The sequence below is a fragment of the Merops nubicus genome, unplaced genomic scaffold, assembly GCF_000691845.1.
Source record: "Merops nubicus isolate BGI_N331 unplaced genomic scaffold, ASM69184v1 scaffold5992, whole genome shotgun sequence".
NCBI lineage: Eukaryota > Metazoa > Chordata > Aves > Coraciiformes > Meropidae > Merops > Merops nubicus.
Window position 1 is genome coordinate 1 of NW_008594167.1, and position 23843 is coordinate 23843.

A 23843-nucleotide genomic window follows, 5' to 3' on the forward strand; every position below is an offset into this window, starting at 1 on the left:
GTATATATATATAAAAAATCCCTTTGTGAAACTGGTGGAAAACAGAAATGATCAAAACTAACATAGTGAGTTTTAGATAATCTTTCTGATCTGACTTATGGGAGGGGTCTTCAGCCTTTTTTGGTGCCAGCAGAACTGTAAAGCCCAAATATGTGTATCTATATCCATCTCTCACCAGCAGATGTAACAAGTTAGATGCAGTGAGTGCTCCTGTGTACCTCTTGTAGCCGCTTTGAATAGACAACACAATGCAATAGCAGAAAATAGGGTCAAAGTTGTATGTATTATATTATATTGTTAATCATTGTTGAAGTTTGCAGTGACTGATTTGTTGCCTGGCACCATTTCAGAAGTAAACTGTGTCTCTCGAATTATCATTGAAACTCAGGTCTCGTTACCAGGCTGCGTTACCCAGTGACCCCAAAGAAGACAACAGCACCAACAACAGCAGGATTCAGCTACGGTACTTGCATGTTATATTCATCCACACACATCTTTCCTACTGATTTTATGTATGTTAAGATGGTACAGTAGGGCCTAGAGAACATGTCTTATGAGGAGTAGCTGAAGGAACTGGGGCTATTTAGTCTGAAGAAGAGGAGGCTCAGGGGGGGAACCTTATTGCCCTCTACAGCTACCTGATAGGATGTTGTAGAGAGGTGGGTGCTGGTCTCTTCTCACAAGTAACTAGTGGTAGAACAAGAGGGAATCACCTCAAGCTGCTCTAGGGGAGGTTTAGATGGGACATTAGGAAGAACGTTTTCACTGAAACAGTTGTCAGGCATTGGAACATGCTTCCCAGAGATGTCATTGAGTCATTGTCCCCGGATATAAAAAGGTGTGTAGATGTGATGCTTGGGGATATGGTTTAGAGGTAGATTTGGTAGAGTAGGGTTAATGGTTGGACTCAATGATCTTAGAGGTCTTATCCAACCGGAGTGGTTCTTTGATTCTAATATTTTCCAAAACATTTGTAAAGGACTTAATTTTGTACTGTGACTAAGTTTACAGGAGTCTAAGCTGTACTGTGGAGACCCTTGCTCAGAGGATTGGCGTGCAAAGGTATCATGGTTGGTGGTAGGCATGTGGTGCTAAGGGCATCAGTGAAGAGAGGCAGAATGTGTCACTGGTGCTCCATGGGAATTCAGCATCTTTCTCCATGCTTTTGCGGACACCTTGAGATCAGCCCTATTAATGAGCTGTGCCTTAGGCTCCTTCATAATCTTCCAGACTTCTGACTCAACGTTGTCCCTTTGATCTTTGCAGAGGGGTTACTTTTTGTTTATATAAATTTGGAATAACCTGTTTTAAGCATGGCATATCAGGTGACGTGAGCAGCTTCTATGCATTGGAACAACTTTCTACCATGACAATTTGTTGAGATCAAGTCTGATAATATCAGTATGCAATTACTGGCCTCAGGAAAGCTGGAGTTTTTCCTTCTGTGTTGGTGAGGAGATGCTCAAAGGTCATATCTGCCTAAAAGTTTGGGGTTTGAGGTATAGAAGTGTTCAGTTTTCAAGTTACTTTTCCCTAAATTCCCCAGTTTACTAGTAATCCAGTTTCCCTTTCCTCTTTATTATCACTTACAAGTTCAGTAAGTTCCTTAAAACAGGAGTCGTGGACTCTTGGTTTTTCTGTTTTATAGAGAAATGGGAAATTAACCCCTCGGAACTGACGTTCATGAGAGAGCTGGGGAGCGGTCTGTTTGGTGTGGTGCGCCTTGGGAAGTGGAGGGCACAGTATAAAGTGGCCATCAAGGCAATTCGAGAGGGTGCGATGTATGAAGAGGATTTCATCGAAGAGGCTAAAGTAATGATGTGAGTTGTGTGCTTGGCACTTTCATTGCCAGTTCTAGGCCCCTGATACCACATAGTGGTTATATATAAAAGGCTTTGGGCAGGTGTTATTTTTGCAGTTCTGTGGGGTGGAGAGCTAGCACTGGGTTGAGGAAGTAGTAACAACGTCATCTCAATCTTTTCAGGAAGCTAACACATCCTAAATTAGTTCAGCTCTATGGCGTGTGCACACAACAGAGACCTATCTACATTGTGACAGAGTTCATGGAGCATGGCTGCCTTCTCAATTACCTGAGACAAAAACGGGGAGTTTTAAGTAAGGATGTCCTGCTCACTATGTGCCAAGATGTATGTGAGGCAATGGAGTACCTGGAGAGAAACAGCTTTATCCACAGAGACCTGGTAAATCTTTGAAATTTTTGGTTTTGAACTTATCTATTCCTTTTTAAAACAGCCTGTTTGTAAATTACTGCTTTTGTTCTTGCAGAAAATGAGGAGTAGTTGAGGTTGGCTCTTCAGGGTCTAATCACGTTTCTAAAACTGCTCTACAGAAAATGATGAGAGGTTTCCCTCTCCCCCCATAATGGAATAGAATAGCTCAGGAATTTATATGAAGAGTTAATGGCTATTTGTGCTGATATAATGGCTTCTCTGTTCTGTAATAGTGTTATTTTCACCACTCATGAATCCCTTGAGATGGTAATTTGCTCTGGTGACTTTTTAACAAAATGGTTTAGTTGTTGAAACAGTGCTGTCAAGAGCAAATGCACATGTACTTTTAATAATGAGAATGTGCCACTGAACTTGATAAATTGATGAACTTGCTAAGTTATGAGAACAAAATCCTCCCTAGGCTATAGTAATGTGTCTGCAGGAGACTGCAGGTTTTTCATCCAACTCTAACCTTTCCCTTTGCAGGCTGCCAGGAACTGTTTGGTCAGTGACTCCGGTGTGGTCAAGGTGTCGGATTTTGGAATGACCAGGTATGGCTGAGTGTACAAGCACATCTGTGGAGATTTGGGAAAATCACCTAAACCTTGTACTTAGCCATAAAGCAACACATGTCCAGCAAAATTACAGGCAAAAATGATCTTTTTTGACCTCTCTAGGGAACATTCTTTGGCTTGTTGTTTTGCAGTGTCTTTAAAGGTTGTTCATTCTGTGATCATCTGTTGATTAACTTACACGTTTTAATTCTGGAAGATCAAAACTAGGCAGTGCATTCTCTAGAGAAGTAAGTGTATTTTGTGCATACCATGAGAGGCCTGGGTTTGAAATTACTCTGGTCTGACTGGTCTTCTGTTAGCAACTTTCTCTAGCATTTGTGAAAATCTCATCGATTTAGTCTTTAGGAGGCATATTAGAGCTTGAGTCTTGGACAGCAGAGCTTGTGCTGCAGAGATAATAGTTAATCTGTATTTTGGTAAAAATAGTGATAGAAAGAGGTTGTTCGGTGAGTTTGGGATTCTCTTGTGGTAGATGGTTCGGAGTTGCCTCTTGCTAGCCAAAGTGCTTGGGAGGTGCAGAGACCTGGAGAGGGTTTAATTTCCTGCCCTTGTTAGCACCCTCGGGTGCTACATCAGGTGGGTGGTGTGTGGGTGAGGCAAAGGGTGAGGAGCAGCACTTGCAAGAAAGGTGTTAAAGCACCATGGTTTGACCATGCTTTTCTTGGCTTTTGCCACCTTTCTGTGCTGCTGAGCTTGCATGTCCTCTGACATCTGAATTCAGTCTGGCTGGTAGGAAATGGAGCAAGAAATGTATGCTTTTGCATCATTTTCTCTTGTGATACAGGTATTTAACTTGCAGGTGGCCTAGACCTGCATTGTATAGCTAATATAATCATAAGAGAAGATTCTGAAGTCATAAGAAAAATGAACTGGGTCTTGACTGAAGCTTTAGTACTGCCCCAGAAAAGCTGTTTTTATCGTGTGATGCTAACAGTCATGGCCATTAGGTGGCAATATAAGCTTCTAGTATTCAAATTCATATCTAAATTATAATTTGCAGGCTTAGAGTCTGACTGAAGGATATAATATTTTCTTTTTTTTTGTTCTTGTTGTTGTGGGGTTTTGGGTTAATTTTGTAGGTATGTCCTTGATGATCAATACACAAGCTCCTCAGGTGCTAAATTTCCTGTGAAGTGGTGCCCCCCCGAAGTTTTTAATTATAGCCGATTCAGCAGCAAGTCAGATGTCTGGTCATTCGGTAAGACAATTCTTTCATCATTGAAAGAAAGCACCTTTTTTTTTTAAATTTTATTAATAGCAGTTAATCTACACTTATTGGGAAGGATTCCAACTTCTGAGAAGAAGCTCAGAGAAACCATTTGCCATGATTTCATGCCTACGTAAAGTTCCACAGAGACCCTTTAGAACAGTTTATTAAAACCCATGCTACTAGAATAAACATTTTCAGTGATGACACATATGAATACTTTCTAGAACATGGATCTTAAACTATTTATCTACCAGAAATCCTGAGCTCAGGGCTCAAAATAAATGTATTTTTTAAGGATTCATTTGCTTAACATTAATTACTAATATTTTTCTCTTTTTTTAAGGTGTTTTAATGTGGGAAGTATTCACAGAAGGAAAAATGCCCTTTGAAAAAAGCTCCAACTATGAAGTGGTAACAATGGTTAGTCAAGGACATCGTTTGTATCGGCCCAAACTAGCCTGTAAGCAGGTGTATGAAATGATGATGATGTGCTGGCAGGAGGTAATACTCTTTTTTTTGTCTTTGAATTGAAAAATTGTATCTCTAGCAACAGCAATTAATCTCTGTTGCAGCATTGTGACATTATCCACCTCTATCAGCTGTGAATGTTTATTGTTAAGACCAATTTTGACCTGGCTTGCAATTGAACTAGAGCTGTGATACTGCCTCAGTTTGTTAATTAGTATAGAAATGTGCCAGAATGAATGAAAATATTTTTAAAGGAATGCTTCATTATCTGATTATAAATTATATAAGAAATACAGATTAACTTGTAGTTTAATCTAAATACAAATCTTAAGGTTTATAAAAATAAAAATACACTGTACTATTAATCTTTCTAACCTAGAAAGATACTGACTGTGCAATTTGCACAAAGATCAAAGGGGCAGCAAACTGAAATTTAATACTTTATCGACTAAATCAGTATAGAACCATTTTTATAGCATTAAAGCAGAAGGGACCCTAGGAGGTTAGGTGCATTTAATGAGTCGCCTCTTAATTTTGAAAGCACAAACAATGAAACAAAGACTGCAAAGAGCCACATATGATTTACGTCTAGTTAGTCTTTGCCACAGCGAGTGCTGGGGTAAAACTGCTCTTTCCCAGTAATAAAGATGACGTACTCTCTGATGCTTGTCTTGGAGGAGAAGAGCAATTAGTCATCAAACCAACTGGTGGAGGTCTAAAACTTACAAACCTGTTAGTTTATGCAGGAAAAAAAAAAAAAGTAAGAACAATAGTGCCCTGGAGAACTGCGGAATGACAAATACATCCCTAGTTCAGAACAGCTATTCACAAGAGCCAGGAAACTACAGATCATTAAATTTTGTTTGTACTTGATAACCCGCTTGAAATGGTCATTAAAATGGAAAAATAAATTACCTGGAAGATACTGATAAGTGATTTGTTAATGCTTTTTGAATATTAACATGAATTTATAGGATTTATATTAACATCAATGTATTGATTAAACATTTATTGATTCCATTGGGTTAACAATAAAATTTAAGCACGCATCACATAGGAGAGAAACAATCTTTGTGAATCACAAACAGGACACAAATAATGGCAATACACTGTCAACCTTTGTCATAAAATATGGTTAGCTGTAGGTGCCTCAGTCCTTCTTTAATAAACTTATTAATGATTTGTAGAGGGAAGTGAATACAGAAGCTTCAAAATTGAACAGGTGAAGCAAATCTAAAGAGGTTGATAAATAGAGAAAAAGTGCAAGTTACCCGTACATTCAGAAGGTGCTAAATTAACTGTCAGCAAGGTCAACATAGAGACTACCTTAGTGTATTGCTGTAATTACACAAAAGAAACAGGATGTTATGACACATAAGGAACTGTATGGAAAATAGAGGAGAAGAAGGTTGCCATTGCATAACTCTATGATGCAGCTTTATTTTGGAGTCCAGAAAACAACTTTGAAGTGGAAGAGCTTCAGATAGTGACATTCATGATTCTTAGGATCATGAACAATTTGAGTACAGAAAGACTGGAGCAATTCATTGGGGGAGATATGAATGGGCAATAAAAATGAGAAAGTGTAGCACTATACAAAATAATGCATTACAAGAAGAGTGTAGTCCAGCAACATCTATTTATGCTTTTTCAAAGTGGTAAAAAAAAGACACTTACTGAGATTGACACATCCAAAATCCACACAAGAAAATATTTTTGCATGTCACATCTGATTAAAAGGTAAATGCATCGTCACAGTGATATTAAGACAAATAATTTATCAAGATCAACACAACTTTATTGCTTTCTGACAACAGCTGTGCATGCTTTTTGTTTTTAGAAACCAGAGGGACGCCCAACTTTTGAAGAGTTGCTTCACTCAATCATTGACATTGCAGAGGGTGAAGATGCTTTCTGAAAAAAAGACAAGAGCAGCACAAGTACAGGAAAGAAACAACTTTCGAGAGATGTGGCTTCACCGTTTCTTTTTAAAAGCCTGATCCTGTAAGCTGCTGGGTGCTGTTAAACAGCGTGGGGAGTCTGTAACATTGGTTCCACTCCAGAAGGAGAGTTTTATATGATGTTGGGAAATGAGCACAGTATCTTCAGCAATACTAGCAGTCTGTATTTTCTCTGAAAGTTCAGCATTACATAGCTGGCAAGTTGATTTCTTAATGGAGGAAGAGAGAGAATGTGGCCAAAGCCCAGAAGCATAGTATGCATTTAGTGGGTGTGTCCATGTGCATCCAGTCCATGTTTCTGAGTTTCTCTTTACACAGGCAGTAGTATTAGTAGTGATTTGTATGCTTAAAAATTGAAGGTATCTATAAATGGCTATTTACTGACACTGAAATGTTTCCAGAGACTCTCCAGAAACATTTTTCTTGGCTGATGAGTGTTTTATGATACATCAGGAACACAAAACATACCTTTTTCATTTGCACATAGTTGGTTGTTAACAGCACAGACTGGGTTTAGTGTAACACTCAAAAAGCTTTGCTTCAGAACTGAGCTGTGATATACCCCAAGCCATTCTAGGTTGTTTGATCAGCCAGAGACACTTCCCACAGTTAGTCTAGATATTTACTTGTGAAAACTAAGTCCAAGATTCAGCACAACTGGCTGTCAGTGTACCATAATACCTTGTTTTGGACTAATTATAAAATAATTTATATACTGTATGTATTGTAAATATATAAATTCAATGAATTTATTTATATAAAGTGTGTTTTCCTCTTGAAATTTTCAAGCACAAGTTTGTCCTACCTTCACTTACATACACAACTTAATACGTGGGGTTGTAAATGAAAAAAGTAAAGCTCTCAAGGGTGTTTAAGGAGGGCTTCTCTTTCTCTGTCACCTGCATGTACAGTGATTTAACATTTCTGTTCTTAACAGAAAATGTCATAGTACAAATGTGTAAATAAAAATTGTTAACTGTTGTTTGGAACCACCTACTGTCTTGTCTATAATTTACTGTCAGTGCATCATAAACCAAACTTGTTCATGTGAATATGATGTTATGACAATCTGTGTGTATACACACAGAATATTAAGTGCAGAATTGCTTGAAGTCTCCTTAAAAGTTAATGTCCTTTTCCTTCTTTTAAAGGCTAATGTCTCCACAGCCTTGCTGAAGCCTGTTTGAATTAATCTAACTTTGTACCAGTGGGTCTGAGGAGTACTTGCACTTCAGTTTTACTGTAGCCACCTCCTCAGTAACTCCTGTTTTGTTTTTCTTTTGTTACTTGTGCTCTTGCACCATGTGTAATAGAAAATAGATCATAAAAAACTTGTAATTTTTTACAAGTAGGCAGAGAGGAGTATGGTGATGTTTACTTCCAATCAAATTATAAAAGGTGACTATAATTACTATAATACATTCCATCATTGTTACGTTTGAGTATTTCTGTAATCAATTTTGCAGATGCTTACATCCCCGCACTGCTTTGCCTAAACCTTTATGTTCCAAAGGAAGGAAGCCTCTCGTTTCTTGGAAGACATTATTTCTTGGTCTCATACTATTCCATTGGAAAGTTACGGATTTTCTGAAAATGTTTAAATGGCTATTTCTCTTTTCTTAATGACAAGGTATCAGGAGATAATTGAAGGTATACCAACCAGACTGTCAAAATTTTTGGTTGAAACAACTACCCAATCAATACCATCAGCATCTATTGTTAAAGGGGTAAATCTAGGGCTTTCTACCTGTAGTAGAAAAAAGGATGTGGAAGATCAAAGGTAAGCCAAGCTTGTCTTTCCTTCCCTAACTGCTCCTTTCCACCCCAGTTTCTCATTTTTTCAGGAGACCCTGCAAAGTGTGATGTTGCCAATACTTTCAATAATTCCTCATGAGAAGTTCCACAGTAATAAGTAATGTTTCCTTTAAAACACAAATGAAGCATAGGAAAATCAAACTCAAGCCTGTTTCTTTACAATACTTATATAATTAATGTGTATGACAAAACACAATCCAAGCTGCAGAAGGCAAAGGCAATGACTGGGAGGAGGAAGATGCACCTACTGTAAGTAAGATTGGGTTCAAGACCATCTCAAGAACCTGAAAGTGTACAAACTATGGGACACAATGAGATCCATCTGTGAGTCCTGAGGGAACCAGCAGATGAAGTTAAGCTGCTTTTCATCATATTTGCAAAGTCTTGGCAGTCTGAAGTTCCCACTGACTGCACAAGAGGATGCATAACCTCCATTTTCAGAAAGGGGAAAAAGGAAGAGGTAGGCAACCAGAGGCCAATCAGTCTCACAACTGTGCCTGTCAAGATCATGGAGCAGATCCTCCTCAAGGCCCTGCTAAAGCACATGGAAAATGAAGAGGTGATTTCTGGCAACAAATATGGCTTCACCGAGAGAAAAATCATACCTGACAAATCTGATGGCCTTTTATGATGGAATTACAGTGCCTGTGAATCAGGGAAGAGCAGTGGATGTCATCTACCTGGACTTGTGAAAAGCATTCAGTGCTGTCCTGCGCGACACCCTGGTCTCTGTATTGGAAAGATGTGGGTTTGATGGATGGACCACTGGAATTGACTGGATGGTGGCACTCAGAGTTGTGGTCAACCGCTCGATGTCCAAGTGGAGAGCAGTGACAACTGGTGTTTCTCAGGGATTGATACTGGGACCACTGCTGCTTACCATCTTTGCTGGTGACATGGACAGTAGGATCAAGTGCACCCTCAGCAAGTTTGCAGATACCAAGCTGTATAGTATGGTCAACACACTGGAGGGAAGGGAGGCCATCCAGAGGGACCTTGATAGGGTAGAGAGGTGGGCCCATCCCCACCTCATGAAGTTCAACAAGGCCAAGTTCAAGATCCGCACCTGGGGTTAGGGCAGTCCTAAGCACAAATACAGGCTGGGTGGATGTAGCCAATAGGTGCAGCTTTGTAAGGGAAGGCCTGGTACAATCACGACTCAAGCCTGTCACTTAGGCTCAGCAGAGAAGGGCTCTGGGAGAGTGATTCGGCTAGAACAGAGGAGATGAGGCATGCTGGGTGTTTGCACTGTGGTATTTGGTGGTTGGTTAAAATGGGTTTGTTGTGCCTAAAGAGTGTGTAAACTAATGGTTGACTAACGGCATAAAAAGGCTGGTTTTTTTGTAAATAAAGTTCCTCCTTTGCACCTGCCTGGGGACTCCGTGCTGCTCCATCTGCCCGTACCAACTCAGGTGGATTATGGATTGAGAGCAGTTCTGAGGATGAAAGACCTGGGGGTGCTGGTTGATGAAAAGCTCAACATGAGCCAACAGTGTGCGAGTGCAGCCCAGAAAGCCAACTGTAACCCAGGCTGTATCAAAAGAAGCATGGCCAGCAGGTCAAGGGAGAGGATTCTCCCCCTCTACTTCACTCTCATGAAATGCCATCTGGAGTTCTGTGTCCAGCTCTGGAGCCCCTAACGCAAGAATGACATAGACCTGTTGGAGCAGATCAAGTGGAGGGCCACAAAGATGATCAGAGGGCTGGAACACCTCTCCTACAAGGAGAGGCTGAGAGAGCTGGAATTATTCAGCCTGAAGAAAAGATTCCAGGGAAACCTTATAACAGTCTTCCCATACCTGAATGATGCCTACCAGAAAGCTGGAGAGTGACTTTTTACATGGGCATAGGTGATAGGACTACAAGGGTAGTGGTAGGATGAGGGGTTCAAACTGGAGGAGGGTAGATTTATATTGCATGTGAGGAAGATGCTCTTCACTGTGAGGGTGGTGAGACACTGGAACAGGTTGCTCAGAGAAGTTGTGGATGCTCCATTACTGGAAGTGTTCAAGACCACTTGATGGGGCTTTGAGCAACCTGGTCTAGCAAAAGGTGTCCCTGCCCATGGTAGGGGGGGTGGAACTAGATGATCTTTAAGGTTCCTTCCAGCCCAAACCATTTTATGGTTCTGTGACTTTTGGCAGCCGTTTCCTCAGTGCAATGGGTGCATTGAATCTGACCTCTTTGCCTGCCTGCTCCCACTACCTGAGCGTAATTTCTGCGTACCCACCATTGGGTTTGATACTTAGGATGTCAGGAACTGTGAGGCACCTAGTTTCTAAATGAACACATGTTTTTTAGTTGAATGTAGCCTGAGTTAGTTAATTTTGGAAAGGATTAGAACACTTCTGAAGGCAACTGTCTTGCTGACTCTTCTGGTGTCTTCAAAGGCAGGTTGAAATGCTGCACCACTCTTTCTTCTGGATGAGCTCCCTCAAGCAACTTCAGTCCTTCTTCCCCTTCTTATTGCAACTTTGTAATTTTAGTTATATTTTTTTCAAATGGGGTAAAAAATTATCTGAACAGAACCAAATACTGTGATTTACAGCTACTGTATTTTCCCCTCTGTTTTTTTTAAGACCTGGCCATACTGATTGATTTTTAATAATTTATTTTCTGTAAAATATTTGCTTGGTGTTAGAAAGCAGTCAGATTTTAATATATAAAATTTTTTAAAACATATGGGAGATTGGTATCTAGTCTGTTTGGGGCTTTTTTTTTAAAAAAAAAAAAGGTAAGTAGGTGGGGTTAAGCAGCATTTGTGGTTTACCATGTTTCATATCAGAGAAAAAAGCTCAGCTAGAGCTGTTTTACTGGCACAACTGATGAAGAGAGGTTTACATTTTCAATTGAATACCAGTGGACAACCAAACATGATTCTTTCTACCTGTAAGTAAACTGGGTTGTGTATTTTGATCTTGCAGTTTTGTTTTGTGCAGTAGCAATGTACTTAGCAAATGAGCTATTTAAATATTGCCATAAAAATACTACCAGCCAGCTTTCTGTTGTGCTGCTCAGGTGATTTCTACTGAGACTGTTTATCGTGAGTTTCAAATTCACTGCACATATATGAATCCATAATATGATGGATTCAGCAAAGCAGCTACTTTTACATACACATAGGGAGATATTCTGACATACTGTCCTTAAAACCATGTAGAACACAGACATGAATAAAACGTTTGGTTAGAACTAGAGCTGTCCTTCCTGCAGGGAAGAATTAACTCACAGGGAAGAAAGCAAGACTCAGCTTGTATATGTAAAAAGCTGAAATACTTTTAAAGTATTTTTAGAATCCGGCTATACTGTGGCTTTCTACTAGATTATTGATTTTTCAAGCACTGTTGAAAACCGACAGACATGCCACATCAGGAGTCATACTGTGTGTTACGGTAAAGATTTGGGTTTGATGGGTGAAACTGAGTTTGTAGTGCTGAACATTGTTAACCTGCTGTCCCACTGCAAGAGCAAGAACTTCTCACAAAACCTGCCAGAAGAGTGCAAGTCTTCAGCACCGACTACAGTGCTTTCAAAATTAGTAGTGCTTTGAGAAATGGTGAATCAGGGAAAGAAACTCAAGCCAAGAAACCTGTGAGATCATAAAAGGATAAAATGCAAATTATAAAAATTAATCTCTAGCTTGTTGCTTTTATCTTTGATAATGCTTTCCTAAGGTTGCAAATGAGAGTGAGTTATAACTGAAGATAGGAGGCAGATTGCACATATAAAGGTGTGTGAACTGGCAACCTGTACAGACAGTGTTATCAACCCAAAGCATACTGCTGGGTATTATGGCACTTTATCAGGCCAGTTATTGGCAGCAATGGACCATCTCAAAGGACTTGTGTGTTTCCACCACTGTGCTTCCTCTGTTTTCATTGGACTGTTTTTCAGCTTCTCAAGCAAACGGTTGTTCCTGACAGCTTACCAGTCTTTTTTTTTTTTTTTTTTTTTTTGTCTTCTTCTCTCTTTACTGTTTCTCTCAGGTTTCCTGCTCTGTTGTGCCCAGATAAATTTGTTTTCAGGCTTCTAGGTTGGTTATCAAAATGTCAGCTGCAAATTTTTAGACTGAATATTTGTCAGGCTGGCTTCAACACCAGTTTCCTAGTATTTCCACTTCCTCCATGGCTTCTTGTGCCATGATATCTTTTCTTGTTTCAGAACTGTGCATGATAAAGGGTCTGATTTCGGACATTGTAATTTGATAGGCTATCATGGCTCTGTGTTGGGATTCATATTTGTTAACCTGCCACCAGGGAGATAATAAGACACTTTTTTAAAAAAGCAACTGTCCTCTTCCTAATACAGTAATATGCAGAAAGAAAGATAGGAGCAGTGAAATGGACTACATTTTTGTTCTTGTGTTAATTTTTTTGTAGAATTGGTGGAACTTTTTCTGAGGTTGCAAGAGTTAATCACAGATTGGAGAAATTAAATTCTGTACACAACTGAGGAAGGAAGATTCAGCATATTTGAGATACAACCACTTGAATACTCACCTTGATTGATTTAAACCTAGGTTTTAAGCTGTTGACTTTAGTTGCTATGTGATGACTTAACTTGGGGGTCAAAACCAAATGTGTTTTGGTAGCTTATGTTTTGATAGAATTCAGGGAAATGTGGGCTGAAAGGTCTGGTGGGGCTGTGAATGCTGAAGAAATTTTCTTTTCTGTGGAAAGAAAGCAAGATTTGACCACTTTCTCAGGGATTTTTTAAAAAAATTCTTAGGTAGGTAGGAAACAGAGAAGTGAGACATGAAGCTAATGAAAGGTCCATAAGTACTTTAACAGACTTCAAAAATAATTTACTGTTAAAAATTATGGAATAGTTCTTTCTTTTGGCCCATATTGCTTTCCTGTGTTCAAGCAGTCTGACATTCATAACATAGTAAATCTTATTGGTATCTCTATTCTCTTCAAAATATGAATCCAAAATGCGATTTCTTTGCTGAAGCACAACTCTCACTCATACCATCACTGACTAATTTTTAATTTATGAACTCTCCAATGTGGTTACTTGAGTTAGGGACCAAGGTGTGTACATAAAGACCTACTAATACGTATGTGACTCTTACACCCTTTGACAATTCCAGAGTGTTTTGCTTAAGAAAGTGTCCTTAGTCCAAAACTGAAGCTAGAATAGTTCCATTGATTTAAGTGTTTTGCATTAGGGTGTAGCAAAAAGGAAAATCAAGAAGAAATATTTTTAAAGATGGATAAATTCTAAAAATCCATTTTCAATTTATTTGCATGTTAAAAGCACTTTTCATTAAAATGTGTGAGTTGAAAAAAATATTAGCATTTCTTAGTTTATATGATAGCTGTTGAATAGAAGAAAAGAGAAAGGAAGGAAGAGCCTGAGTCACAGGAGGGTGTGTGTAGCTTTGAGAAGCTTCAGGCAGGAAATGTAGGCTTCCTGTAGCACTGCAGCAAGCAAGGCTGTGGCACCTGGAGGCAGCCAACAGTGTGAACGTCTTTCTTGGCCACTTGCAGAAGGTCAAGATCTGAACCAGTTTAATCCAATTATTCATTCAGTGTATCGAAGTTTTCATCATTTGCAGTATTGCCCAAGTCTTTCTAAATTCACAACACAGAGCAGCTTTGGGCCTTTCTGTAGTGAGTTAGGAACACAAAAAATATTATTTTAATTAAGAGGAGAAAAAGTGTTGTGCAAGAAGATTACCAATGACTAGAAAAGATGTAAAATGCAGAGATTGATACATAGGGCTTTGCTCAAGATGCTGAAATTCCAGTCCATCAGGTCAAAACTTCCTGACTTAAGTCAATTTAACTAAAGCAGGACTTAGCTCTGCAGAACTGAAGGTCTTTCTGTTTCCTTGATAATGTTTCCTGGCAGACTTGACAAATTTCTGAACAAAAATTAACAATTTGCACCACATTAATTTACTGATTTCTACTGATTTCATTCCACGAGTTCTTTAGGACTAATGCATGGACAAAAGAATTTTAGAAGTGGTGAGGCTGCTACAAACAGATGTGTAAAGCCAGGTTCATTTTCAAAGAGCTGGAAATAATCTTTAGGATGATAGACATCTGCTAGATTGATAGGCCATGATTTGACACTTAAAATATTCCAATAAGGAAATGAGGAGAAGTGAACTTTGTAGAACTGTGCAAAGTTTGTGCTGCTACTCCAGAAACAGCAACTCAGGTCAACCATGGGTTTATCTGGCCCACGGATTTAGTCTAATCTGAGTCTTAAACTTTAGCCTGAAGAGCTTGGTTGTATTTTGTGATCTTTCATGGGTTAGACACTCTACCCCTGGAAAAATCACTCACAAATAAAGCACATGTCCCAGGAAGCATCATAATTACAGGTTTAGCCTATACCTTTTCTGTTGTTTTATGGACAAGAAACTAAACTGTTAATATTGTATATGCTTGGGATAATTTTAAAAACATCACATACATTCATTTGTTTCTAATTGCCTTTAACACAGTAAAAGGAAGAGGTTAAACATGAAAAACATCCATTAACAGAGAAAGTCTGAAATCTACTGAAGACAAAAAGGATTTCTGAGCTTACACTATAAATTTATTGAAAACACTGGGTCATAAATTAAAAAAAAAGACAGAATGACATGTCTGCAACATTGGTCTGATGCCCTTGCTTTCCTGGTAACAGCCAAATCTTTAAAATTTTATTATTAGAATATCATCCTAGTATTACATTGGAACTCCAGAGTGCCACTTCAAAATATTTCTGGTAAGGGTTCTATAAGGAGAGCAAATTACCTGATGAGGAATAATATATTTAATTAGACTTGATAGTTTAATAAGAAGAAACAGACAAGCTTTCAAATGTCATATTCCTTTTTGTACATCACTAAGTAGTCTATAAACTGATTAGACTTTATGGCACTGGCTGACATAAAAGAAACCCAAGAATTTTTTCATCCCTGAAGTTCACCGTTTATGAAACACAGTTTTAAATAGCTGAGGGATAGTTCAATGTACACTGGAAAACCATGCAGCAAATAAACTGCAATGCCTGTATCATATCCCTTGGTTTCTTTAAAGAAAATTGTGTTAGTGGGCTTGGGCATTTGTAATCACTGCATTTTGCATAGCTGTCACTGGAAACTTATATCAAACAATTGATAGTATCTTATGATTAATGTAGGCTCGCGAGCTTCCGACACAACAGATTCTTCACAGAATGCAACAGTCGAAGGGAAATTACCCTATGACTTTCAAGATAAATAGTCTAACCAAAACACTTATGAGACAGGTCTCTTCCTCTTCCTACTAAGAACTCACTTTGGTCTTATCATTCTGACATCTGACATTCTCTCTTCTTTTATTAGTGCAAGATTTGCTAAATTATGTACCTTCATAGAGAAAATACTTTACATTTTTATCATGGAGTAAGGTTGCTTTAAGTTCTCAGGATGCATGCTTCCAGCACACTTGGGTGAATTCTTCATAATGGGCATTGGCAAAAAGTCTCATGGGACACCAAACGGGACATTCTCTTAATTCCAGTCTGGATTAGGTTATTAGGATCAAAAAGCCAAAAACATCATGAGGGAAAAACAAATAAAGTGGAAGGGACTGGTGAAACCGTACAAAGACATATGAAAGATAAAGCAGCAAAATACTGACACTTGGGAAAGCCTGTTTCAAATCATTTTCTGAGGCCTCTTTTCATACTGTGTCCTTTGTTGTGGAGAAAAATAGGACATTTTGGAGTGGGATATAAAGTTTATTTTCTGTCAGTATAGCTGAATATGAGGGGAGCCCTACCTCTACATGCCTGACTCTTATGCTTCCTAAGAAACCATGACAAGCACCCAAGAGCCTGAGTCTGTCCCACTGGTGCTGCTGCCGTCCCACCCACCCGCCCACCAGTGATGCATGGCAGTGAGATGGTTGAGGGATCCAACCCAGCAAAGCAATTCCCTGCCAGTTTAGCATCCTGTCTTGCTTCTTGCTCAGTTGGAGCTGAAGTGAACAATAGTGCAGAGAGAAAGGGGAGGGGAGCATACCTTAGGTTTGTCACAGCTTGGCTTAAATTGCTGTGGGAACACATACTGGAGGAAGCAGGTCTCAGCCTGATGAGAAGTTGACCAGAAGAGATGTCAACCATTTATTTACCTCATTCAAATCTTAATGCCTTCTAGCCTATTATTAATACCATATCCTCTCTGCTGTTCATACAAGCTATATTGAATAGATTTTTTTTTAATGTATGATGTGTGTGATGATGTGGCCATTGTATTTGTCTCAGTATTATCAACCACTTGGCACATAAGTGTAAAGAACATCTTTTGTTAGGACTTTAAATATAGGCTAATGCATATATTGTCTTAATGTCTGTAGCAGAAATAAGAAAATCGGTATTATTTTTAAAGAACTCAGTGTGGTGTGTCTCCTTTGATAAACTTCACAGGAAGAAAAAGCTTGTCATGCAAATGTGGGTTTTTATTTCGCTTGAATGATCTAAAAACTATATCAGTGCTGGAGGGGGCAGTTCTCTACCTCCTGTCTCTAGTGATGTTCTCATCCCCTTCATTGCACCGGTTAGCTCTTGCATGGGGTGGTGTGATTGGTCAGATTGGTACATATCTGGTTGATATGTTTGGATTTTTTTTTTTTTTTCTGATTTAGTGAGCTGATTTAACTCATCACATGGCCTCATAATTGCAAAGACATTGTAAGGGAAACAGTGGGAGCAAACAGAAAGCGGCAGGAAAGCTCCGCTCTCTTTTGTGGCTGCAAATTCAGCCTTAATGTTTTGCTAGCTATCTCATAGTAAAACAAGGCTAATAATGGGGCTAAGCATGTATGGTAGTCCATAATTCTGTAACTTTTGTAAGCAAACAAATGGGAACACTGCACATATGGAAAATGTTCTTGTTCACAGATCACACCATCCAGTCTGTTTTCTGCTGCTGCTGCTGCTGCACAGTGCAAAAAAGGTATGTGAAGTGCCTAAGCTTTTCAGCAATTAGGATGACCAAAATATCTATGTATAAGGGACTTCTTAAAATCTCTCTATTTTCAGTAAAACTCCTAATTATACAGAACTTTAAAGACACTCTGAATATCCCTAATGTGAAGGAAAGCATATATATCCATTAATGTTTTTCTGTAAATATTTATAGATATGTACTCACACAAATACTTCACATTTTTCAAAATCAGAGCAATGAGAACTAAAATGAACCTGGACCCTGATACTGGCCGAGCGAGCCAGTACTCAGCCTCACAACCAGACACTTCCTATGCATCTACTTGGAAGTACAGGGTAAGTAACATTTTGGCATGTGAAAAGAGAGAATTGATGTGCCATATGGTGGCTCAATATGAGAACAAGCAGAGGACTAACTGTCTTGAGCATGCAAGGTTCTTTGTTGCACAATAATTGCAGGGTAGAGGTATCTGGAGATTCATACTGATGTGAATACAGGGCCACAATGAGGTTTCCCAAGCTTGTTGTCATGGACAAGGTAGTTCCTTCTCCCATGTTTAGATTTGGGTGATGGAGATGGGAAGAGTGGGACTTCCCTGTTGGGCAGGTGCAAGGTCACCTTGCTGAGCTGGCACATGAAATGTCCTGCTCAGTTTTGCTGGAACTAGGTAGAATTAATCTGAGTTTTCAAAGCATCACTAAGCACAAAGCTAGAACCTAACCTGAAACAAAAGAAAATTGTTGTGTTCCTGAGAATTTGGTGAGAAAGTCTGCAGCACCCTCCTTGTTAATTCTCCAGACAAAGGACTGAATTTCCAGACATAGTAAGACCACTGATTTCAATGCTGCTCTGCTTTTACACCAGCTGAGGAGCTGTCCCAGCTTTCATACCGTGTAGAAGTCACCTCGATTGGGTAGATGACTAGTTTATTATTCACTGTACTTTCCATTCTCATTTTGTCTTCTACACCAAGCTACTTAAATGTAAGTCCAGCTGTTTTAGAAGTGAGGAGGTGATAGTGCTTTAAAAGGGGAAACACTGACCTTTATGAGTTCCTCTTAGTTACTGAGATGGTGTAATAGCAGGGGAATTAAGCAAGCAAAAGTAGGGAGAAGAGACTGTTTATGAAAGATTCTTTTTTTCCCCACTAGCATAAAAAGAAACTGCAGTCAAAAAACAAGCCGTTACCTCCCCTACCTGCTGAGGCCTTGGAAGACTACACAAAAAAACCCAGAGTTATTGCACTCTATGACTTTTTTGCTAGAGGACCTCTGGATTTACCGCTCAAGAAATCAGAAGAGTACATTATCCTCGAACAGTATGATCCCCACTGGTGGAAGGCAAGAGACCAACATGGGTAAGAGAGTGGACATCTATTTCAATATCCCTACACAGAAAGGAAACAAACAAAAAAACCCCAAACAAACAAGTGCTGCAAAAATGGGCAGATAGAATGAGATGTGTAACAATTTAGGAACAGGTTTGAAAGTGTTCAGCTATGGACAAAGTACATGGATTCACCAGGCAGATTTTCAGCATTGTTTGATCCCCCAGAAATGGGTGGAAGGACTAGAATCTGTTGGGAATTCAGAGTGAAGTCCTAGACTGAGTAATTTCCTGAGCAGCATGAGGGTGTTAGAGGACTGAGTGAATCACTAGGGTCTGAGCCATGTGCAAATTCATCTTTCCTTACTTAAAATGCTTTACAATGCAGTGTATATGTATAAACACTTGATAAAGACCATAGAGATTATTAAGACATATGCCTGAGACAAAATCCATGACCCAAAATTCATGGACATTTTAGAGAGTTAGATAACTTCAGTTAGGATCCTTTCCATGTTTGTTTGTTTCATGTCGTTCCCCTTTCTCCTTTGCATTCTTCAGTGTCTCCTGAACTCTGTGGGTAATATGTAGTTATATGTTATATAATAACTGTCTCCTTTTCATTCAGATTTCTCCATTAAATACTTTGAAATGCTTTTTCTCAATTCATATTTGCAGCAAGAGTGCACCGATTATTATTTTGTTTATACATGCAAGCACACACTTTATACTTCTTCACATAAAAGCCTGGTATAGGCCAGAAATGAAGAGGGTAGTTTCTGATTCAGATGAAATATAATATTTTCTAAATTTTCTTTTGATTTGACTTGAAAATTTTCATTAATATGCTGCTCTACAAATACCTGTCCCAGCTGACTTTTTCATTTCAGTAGCCATCTACAGTTGTGGTGCAGAAAGGTTGTGCCTGGGATAAAAGGACTCAAACTTCTATTCAGTTCTCACACTAGGATTCAGTATCCAATGACATAGCCAGTTGTATAAGTAACCTTTGTAATGCAACAAAAGGAAGATGCATATGTTAATCCTATTCATATTATACACCATGTTATAACATTATCCTAAATATGTTGTTTCAGGAATGAAGGTCTAATTCCCAGCAACTATGTTACTGAGAACAAGAAAAGTAATTTAGAAACATATGAGTAAGTAGCCTTGAAAATTATAATTGTGCTTTCTTTTCTAAAAATGGATTGCAGCAATACATTTTAGTGGTTGATCCTTCAATCTTTATTAGACATGAACAGGTGTTTATCAAGAGCTCTCTTTATTTGTTACAAAACTTGACTCTTAGAATGAATTAAGCATTCTGATTTGGACCTATTTGCTCAGAGTGTATAAAATGAAGTTTTAAAGACTGAGCACTTAAACAACATTTGTTTGCATAAATCATAACATCAGAATCCAGATGTCTCCTATATTTTTTGTGCTCACAACATAATATTTCTATATTTTCTCTCTTCCTGTTGTGAACAGGTAATTAATGGAGTAGAAGCTAATTCAGATTACTTCAACCTAATTTACTGGGAGAAGAGCAAAATTCTGTAAAATTCTAGAGAAGAGAAGCTTGATGGTGTGACAGAGACTGTAAATTTCACCACACTTTGGCATAACTCTTTCCTGGGCTTTCTTTTGTTTGAGCTCAAATTTAATCACAGTAAATGGGGAAAAAGTTGTGCCATTTACAATGGTCTAATAAAGTAATTCCAAATTAAGAGATATTTATTTACATGTGTAGTTCTCTTCATATTTTTTCACTGGCAACAGCACAACTATTAAGATGGATTGCTGTTGTGAAAAAGAGCAAGTGTTAATTGTTACTGGCTAAAATTAAAGGATAGGTTATCTCCTTGTTGCAGGTGGTACTGCAAAAACATGAACAGAAGCCAGGCAGAACTTCTCTTGCGCCAGAAGGTAACTCAGCTTATACACAGAGCTAATGATATAGAGCTACTGATATCTAGAAAGATCTGTCAGTAGAGGCATCAAGAGAATTACCACAGTCAACCCCAAATCTGTTTGGTATACTGTAAGAGAAAAAGTACTTAAAAAGACTTCCTGGGTTAAGTGTACAGTGAAGACTATCCAGACATCACAGAGTTTTAAGTTATAGCCCCAGCAAATTTTTTGTAGATTTTCCATACTAGATAAATTGAATTACAGGCAGTACCCTGTGCTTGCCTTTTGTATGAAACATTGAAGACTGAAATCCATGTAGTAAGTAAATTGGCGAGGTTAGCAGAGCTTAACAAAACCCCTGCTTATTCTTTATGTCTAAAGCAAAAAAATCCATATTGCTTCCTACTTCTAAGTGCCTAACTCAGTTAAACTCATTAGGTCTTTGATCAGGGACTAACACAGGGTTTGGACAAGACAGATCAGGGAAGATCTCAGGTAGAACTGTTTTACACAGTTCTTTTTTTTTTTTTTTTTTTATAGTGATCTACACAATTGCATTTTCTAGTAAAATTTTACTGCTTCACACTGAAGAGTACAATTATCCTAAATTATTTAACTCCAGGAAATTGCCTGGCACTTAGTACATTCCCATGGTTAATTTTGCTATGCTGTGTACTTGTCTATCAATTCCTGCTCTCCACTTCTTTATCCCCTCCCAAGTAGTCATAGGTATTCCACAGATTGTGGTAATCAGTTCTGTCCCAAGGAGGATTACTCAAGCTCAAAAGCAGGAAATAACTCTACTTGTATTTATTTTCAGTCCAAAGAAGGTGCATTTGTTGTCAGAGATTCAAGCCAACAAGGACTTCTTACATTGTCCATGTATTCACGGGCTAAAGGGTGAGTTGCTTTGCATGGTTAGGGTGTGAATCAAAAGGTGATGAAAGATCTACCCCCAAACTCCACAGCATAAGCAGGCAGGTTGGACATGCAGTGCACAAGAGCAGGGAACTACTGTGGTGCTGCTCATGCAGAGTTCACTACACTGTGTACAGAAAAGATGACTTCGGGCAGTGGATCTGAGAGTCAGGATACAAATGTCCTGCCAAGACAAAATAAACTACACTCATTTAAATCCTCAAATAATCTGCTGTCAAAGCCAGGCATCCCAACGAAGTAATGCAGGCAACAAGACCTTACATTTGCATCTTCTTGCCTCTCTTTCTACAAGAAATGCCATGGCTACCACACCACACTGCCACAGCCTTTGTCCACCACATGGAATCACCTCCCTTCTCTGCAGGCTCTATGCACTGTAAATTCATCCCACATTCTGCTGCCTCCAAACTTTCTCTAGTTTCACTTTGCCTTCTCACTGTGCAGTCTTACTTCTTTTGCCAGAGGACTGCCACAGGACTCCCTTTTCCCCCACATCAGTAGGAACCACCTACAGCACACACTTATCCCATCTCATAACCTTACAACCTCAATCAGCTCTCCTACATCCTCCTGCATCAACAGTGTCTGCTTTCTTCTATCCCTCTTAAAGCAAGCCTGAGGTGAGAGAAGCAAGGCAAAGGCATCGCTGCTACCACCATCCTCTTCCTCCCTCCTTCCCCTTCTCAGAAAGATATGACGAATCCTCCTCACCAGCCCTGCGCTGGGCACTGGGTCATGACTGTAGCAGGGTACCAACCTTCAGCAACCACCTCCAACCTGAAATACAAACTTTAGCTTCTTTACTTTTCTGAGTCTCACAAAAAGCAGGGGTAGATGGGCCGCAAAACATATAGAAAGCAAGCAAGACAGGTAGCGTGGAGAAATACAGAAAAATGAATGCATCAAATAAAAGCTCAAATAAGTGGCCTTTAGAGAAGCAGAATAGAAAATTTGATCTCACATTATACGTGAATATGTATTTAACTTTTGGGGGAAACTCGAGTAATGAAGAGCATTTTAATTTTAAAAGCTTAGATGCAAATAAGTGCTGAATTAGGAGGAACAAGTGTTAAACACTATGGCTATGGATGCAATGATATAGGGATAAATACTTGTGAAATAAACAACATTGCACTGTATCTCCCAAAGCTGGGAAAGAGATCCATTCAAGGATTCTTTTTTTTCTTTTTTCCTGAAACAGTATCCCAGCTACACACAAACATTTTAAGTTGAGAACTGTACCCCAGATTTTGAAGTTTTCCTGTGCTTTCTTTCAAAGTGAAACTCAATAAGATTTATAGTATAAATTATTTTTACTGAAAATTGTAATCCTTTGTTGATTTCAGAAGCCATAGTGGAGATATTCGACATTATCACATTAAGAAAAACCACTTGGGACAATATTATGTAGCAGAAAAATATCTCTTTTCATCTGTTCCTGAACTCATCGAGTATCATCAACACAATGCTGCAGGTAATGATGCAAGCTGATAAGGTTTTATGACAGATGTTTTAAACCTCCTTCTCTTTTGAGAGATTGGAAATCATTCTTCCTCTAATGCTTTCCTTATAAAGAGATATACAAGATTTTCTATTGCTAATGAATTCAAATATGCCACGATCCTTTCTGCCAAAGTCACAGCTCTAGTGTGTGGGTACCATGAGGGAAATGAAACTACCAAACTCTTCTACAGGTATTAAATTAATTTTACAGTGTTAATTTATTTTCCTGCTCTTTATTCTCCTGGTTCATATTTGACTGAATGGGACTTGTATGAAATTTGATCATAACTCTTTTCTTGTCTACAGGAATGACTTGCATACATGCAATTTTAAAAAAGCAGGAGCTATGCTGTGCATCAGCAGGCAGCATTCCACTGATTTGGATAAAAAAACCCATCCCATAAACAATAAAATGCAGGATTAGGGAGCATAAGAACTCTCTAACATTGATTTGTAACCTACCAGAATTCGCAGCCTCTAACTGTTGGCTGATGGCAGCCTTTTATAATTTTAAGCATTAAAAAATACCTGTCACCTTGGTTCTGCCCATAATTTTAATACAATAGAAAATGTTTTTATTGTGAATGAGTGAAGATGGAAAAACATACAGAGATCCCCCACACTAGTGAGGAAGGAAGATATATGGGAATGGACAGAGCCTTTTGCTGGAGGGAGGAGGTTTGTAGGAAACACAGAAAAGGACCTGAAATTCCCACCTTCCAGTGGGAAGAATGACCCATTAATACAAGAAGAACGAATACAAGTGAGTATTTCCTTGGTGAGGGAAATACTCACTGTTAGATTTTGGGTCATGAATTGAAAGAAAATGAATGACAGACACAAAAATATTTCTTGCAATGGGAAACAAACTTGAGAAATCATGCTGGAAGAGACTGCTTAAGTGAGTGATGTGCTGTTGTAGTACTCATTTAAGATCATAAACGTCATACAAACAAGAAAGAG

At 38.8% G+C, this 23843-nt stretch overlaps 2 protein-coding genes across 2 annotated transcripts in view; both read left to right on the forward strand.

Moving 5' to 3' along the window:
* Positions 1–388: 388 nt before the first annotated feature.
* On the forward strand, positions 389–6523 carry TEC (tec protein tyrosine kinase; the record flags this gene model as incomplete). Its single annotated transcript, XM_008935660.1, has 7 exons — positions 389–463; positions 1649–1820; positions 1985–2201; positions 2718–2782; positions 3886–4004; positions 4360–4517; positions 6325–6523. Coding segments are annotated over 7 exons (884 nt in total), but the record flags the coding sequence as incomplete, so codon positions are not given.
* A 4610-nt stretch (positions 6524–11133) lies between these two features.
* The window catches only part of TXK (TXK tyrosine kinase), a 20316-nt gene continuing 7606 nt past the window's right edge, over positions 11134–23843 (forward strand). The window contains exons 1-8 of the mRNA XM_008935659.1: positions 11134–11149; positions 17147–17201; positions 17428–17530; positions 18347–18552; positions 19619–19684; positions 20399–20453; positions 21259–21338; positions 22724–22851. Of these exons, the coding sequence (XP_008933907.1) occupies positions 11134–11149; positions 17147–17201; positions 17428–17530; positions 18347–18552; positions 19619–19684; positions 20399–20453; positions 21259–21338; positions 22724–22851 (709 nt within the window). The remainder of the gene's footprint in view (positions 11150–17146; positions 17202–17427; positions 17531–18346; positions 18553–19618; positions 19685–20398; positions 20454–21258; positions 21339–22723; positions 22852–23843) is intronic.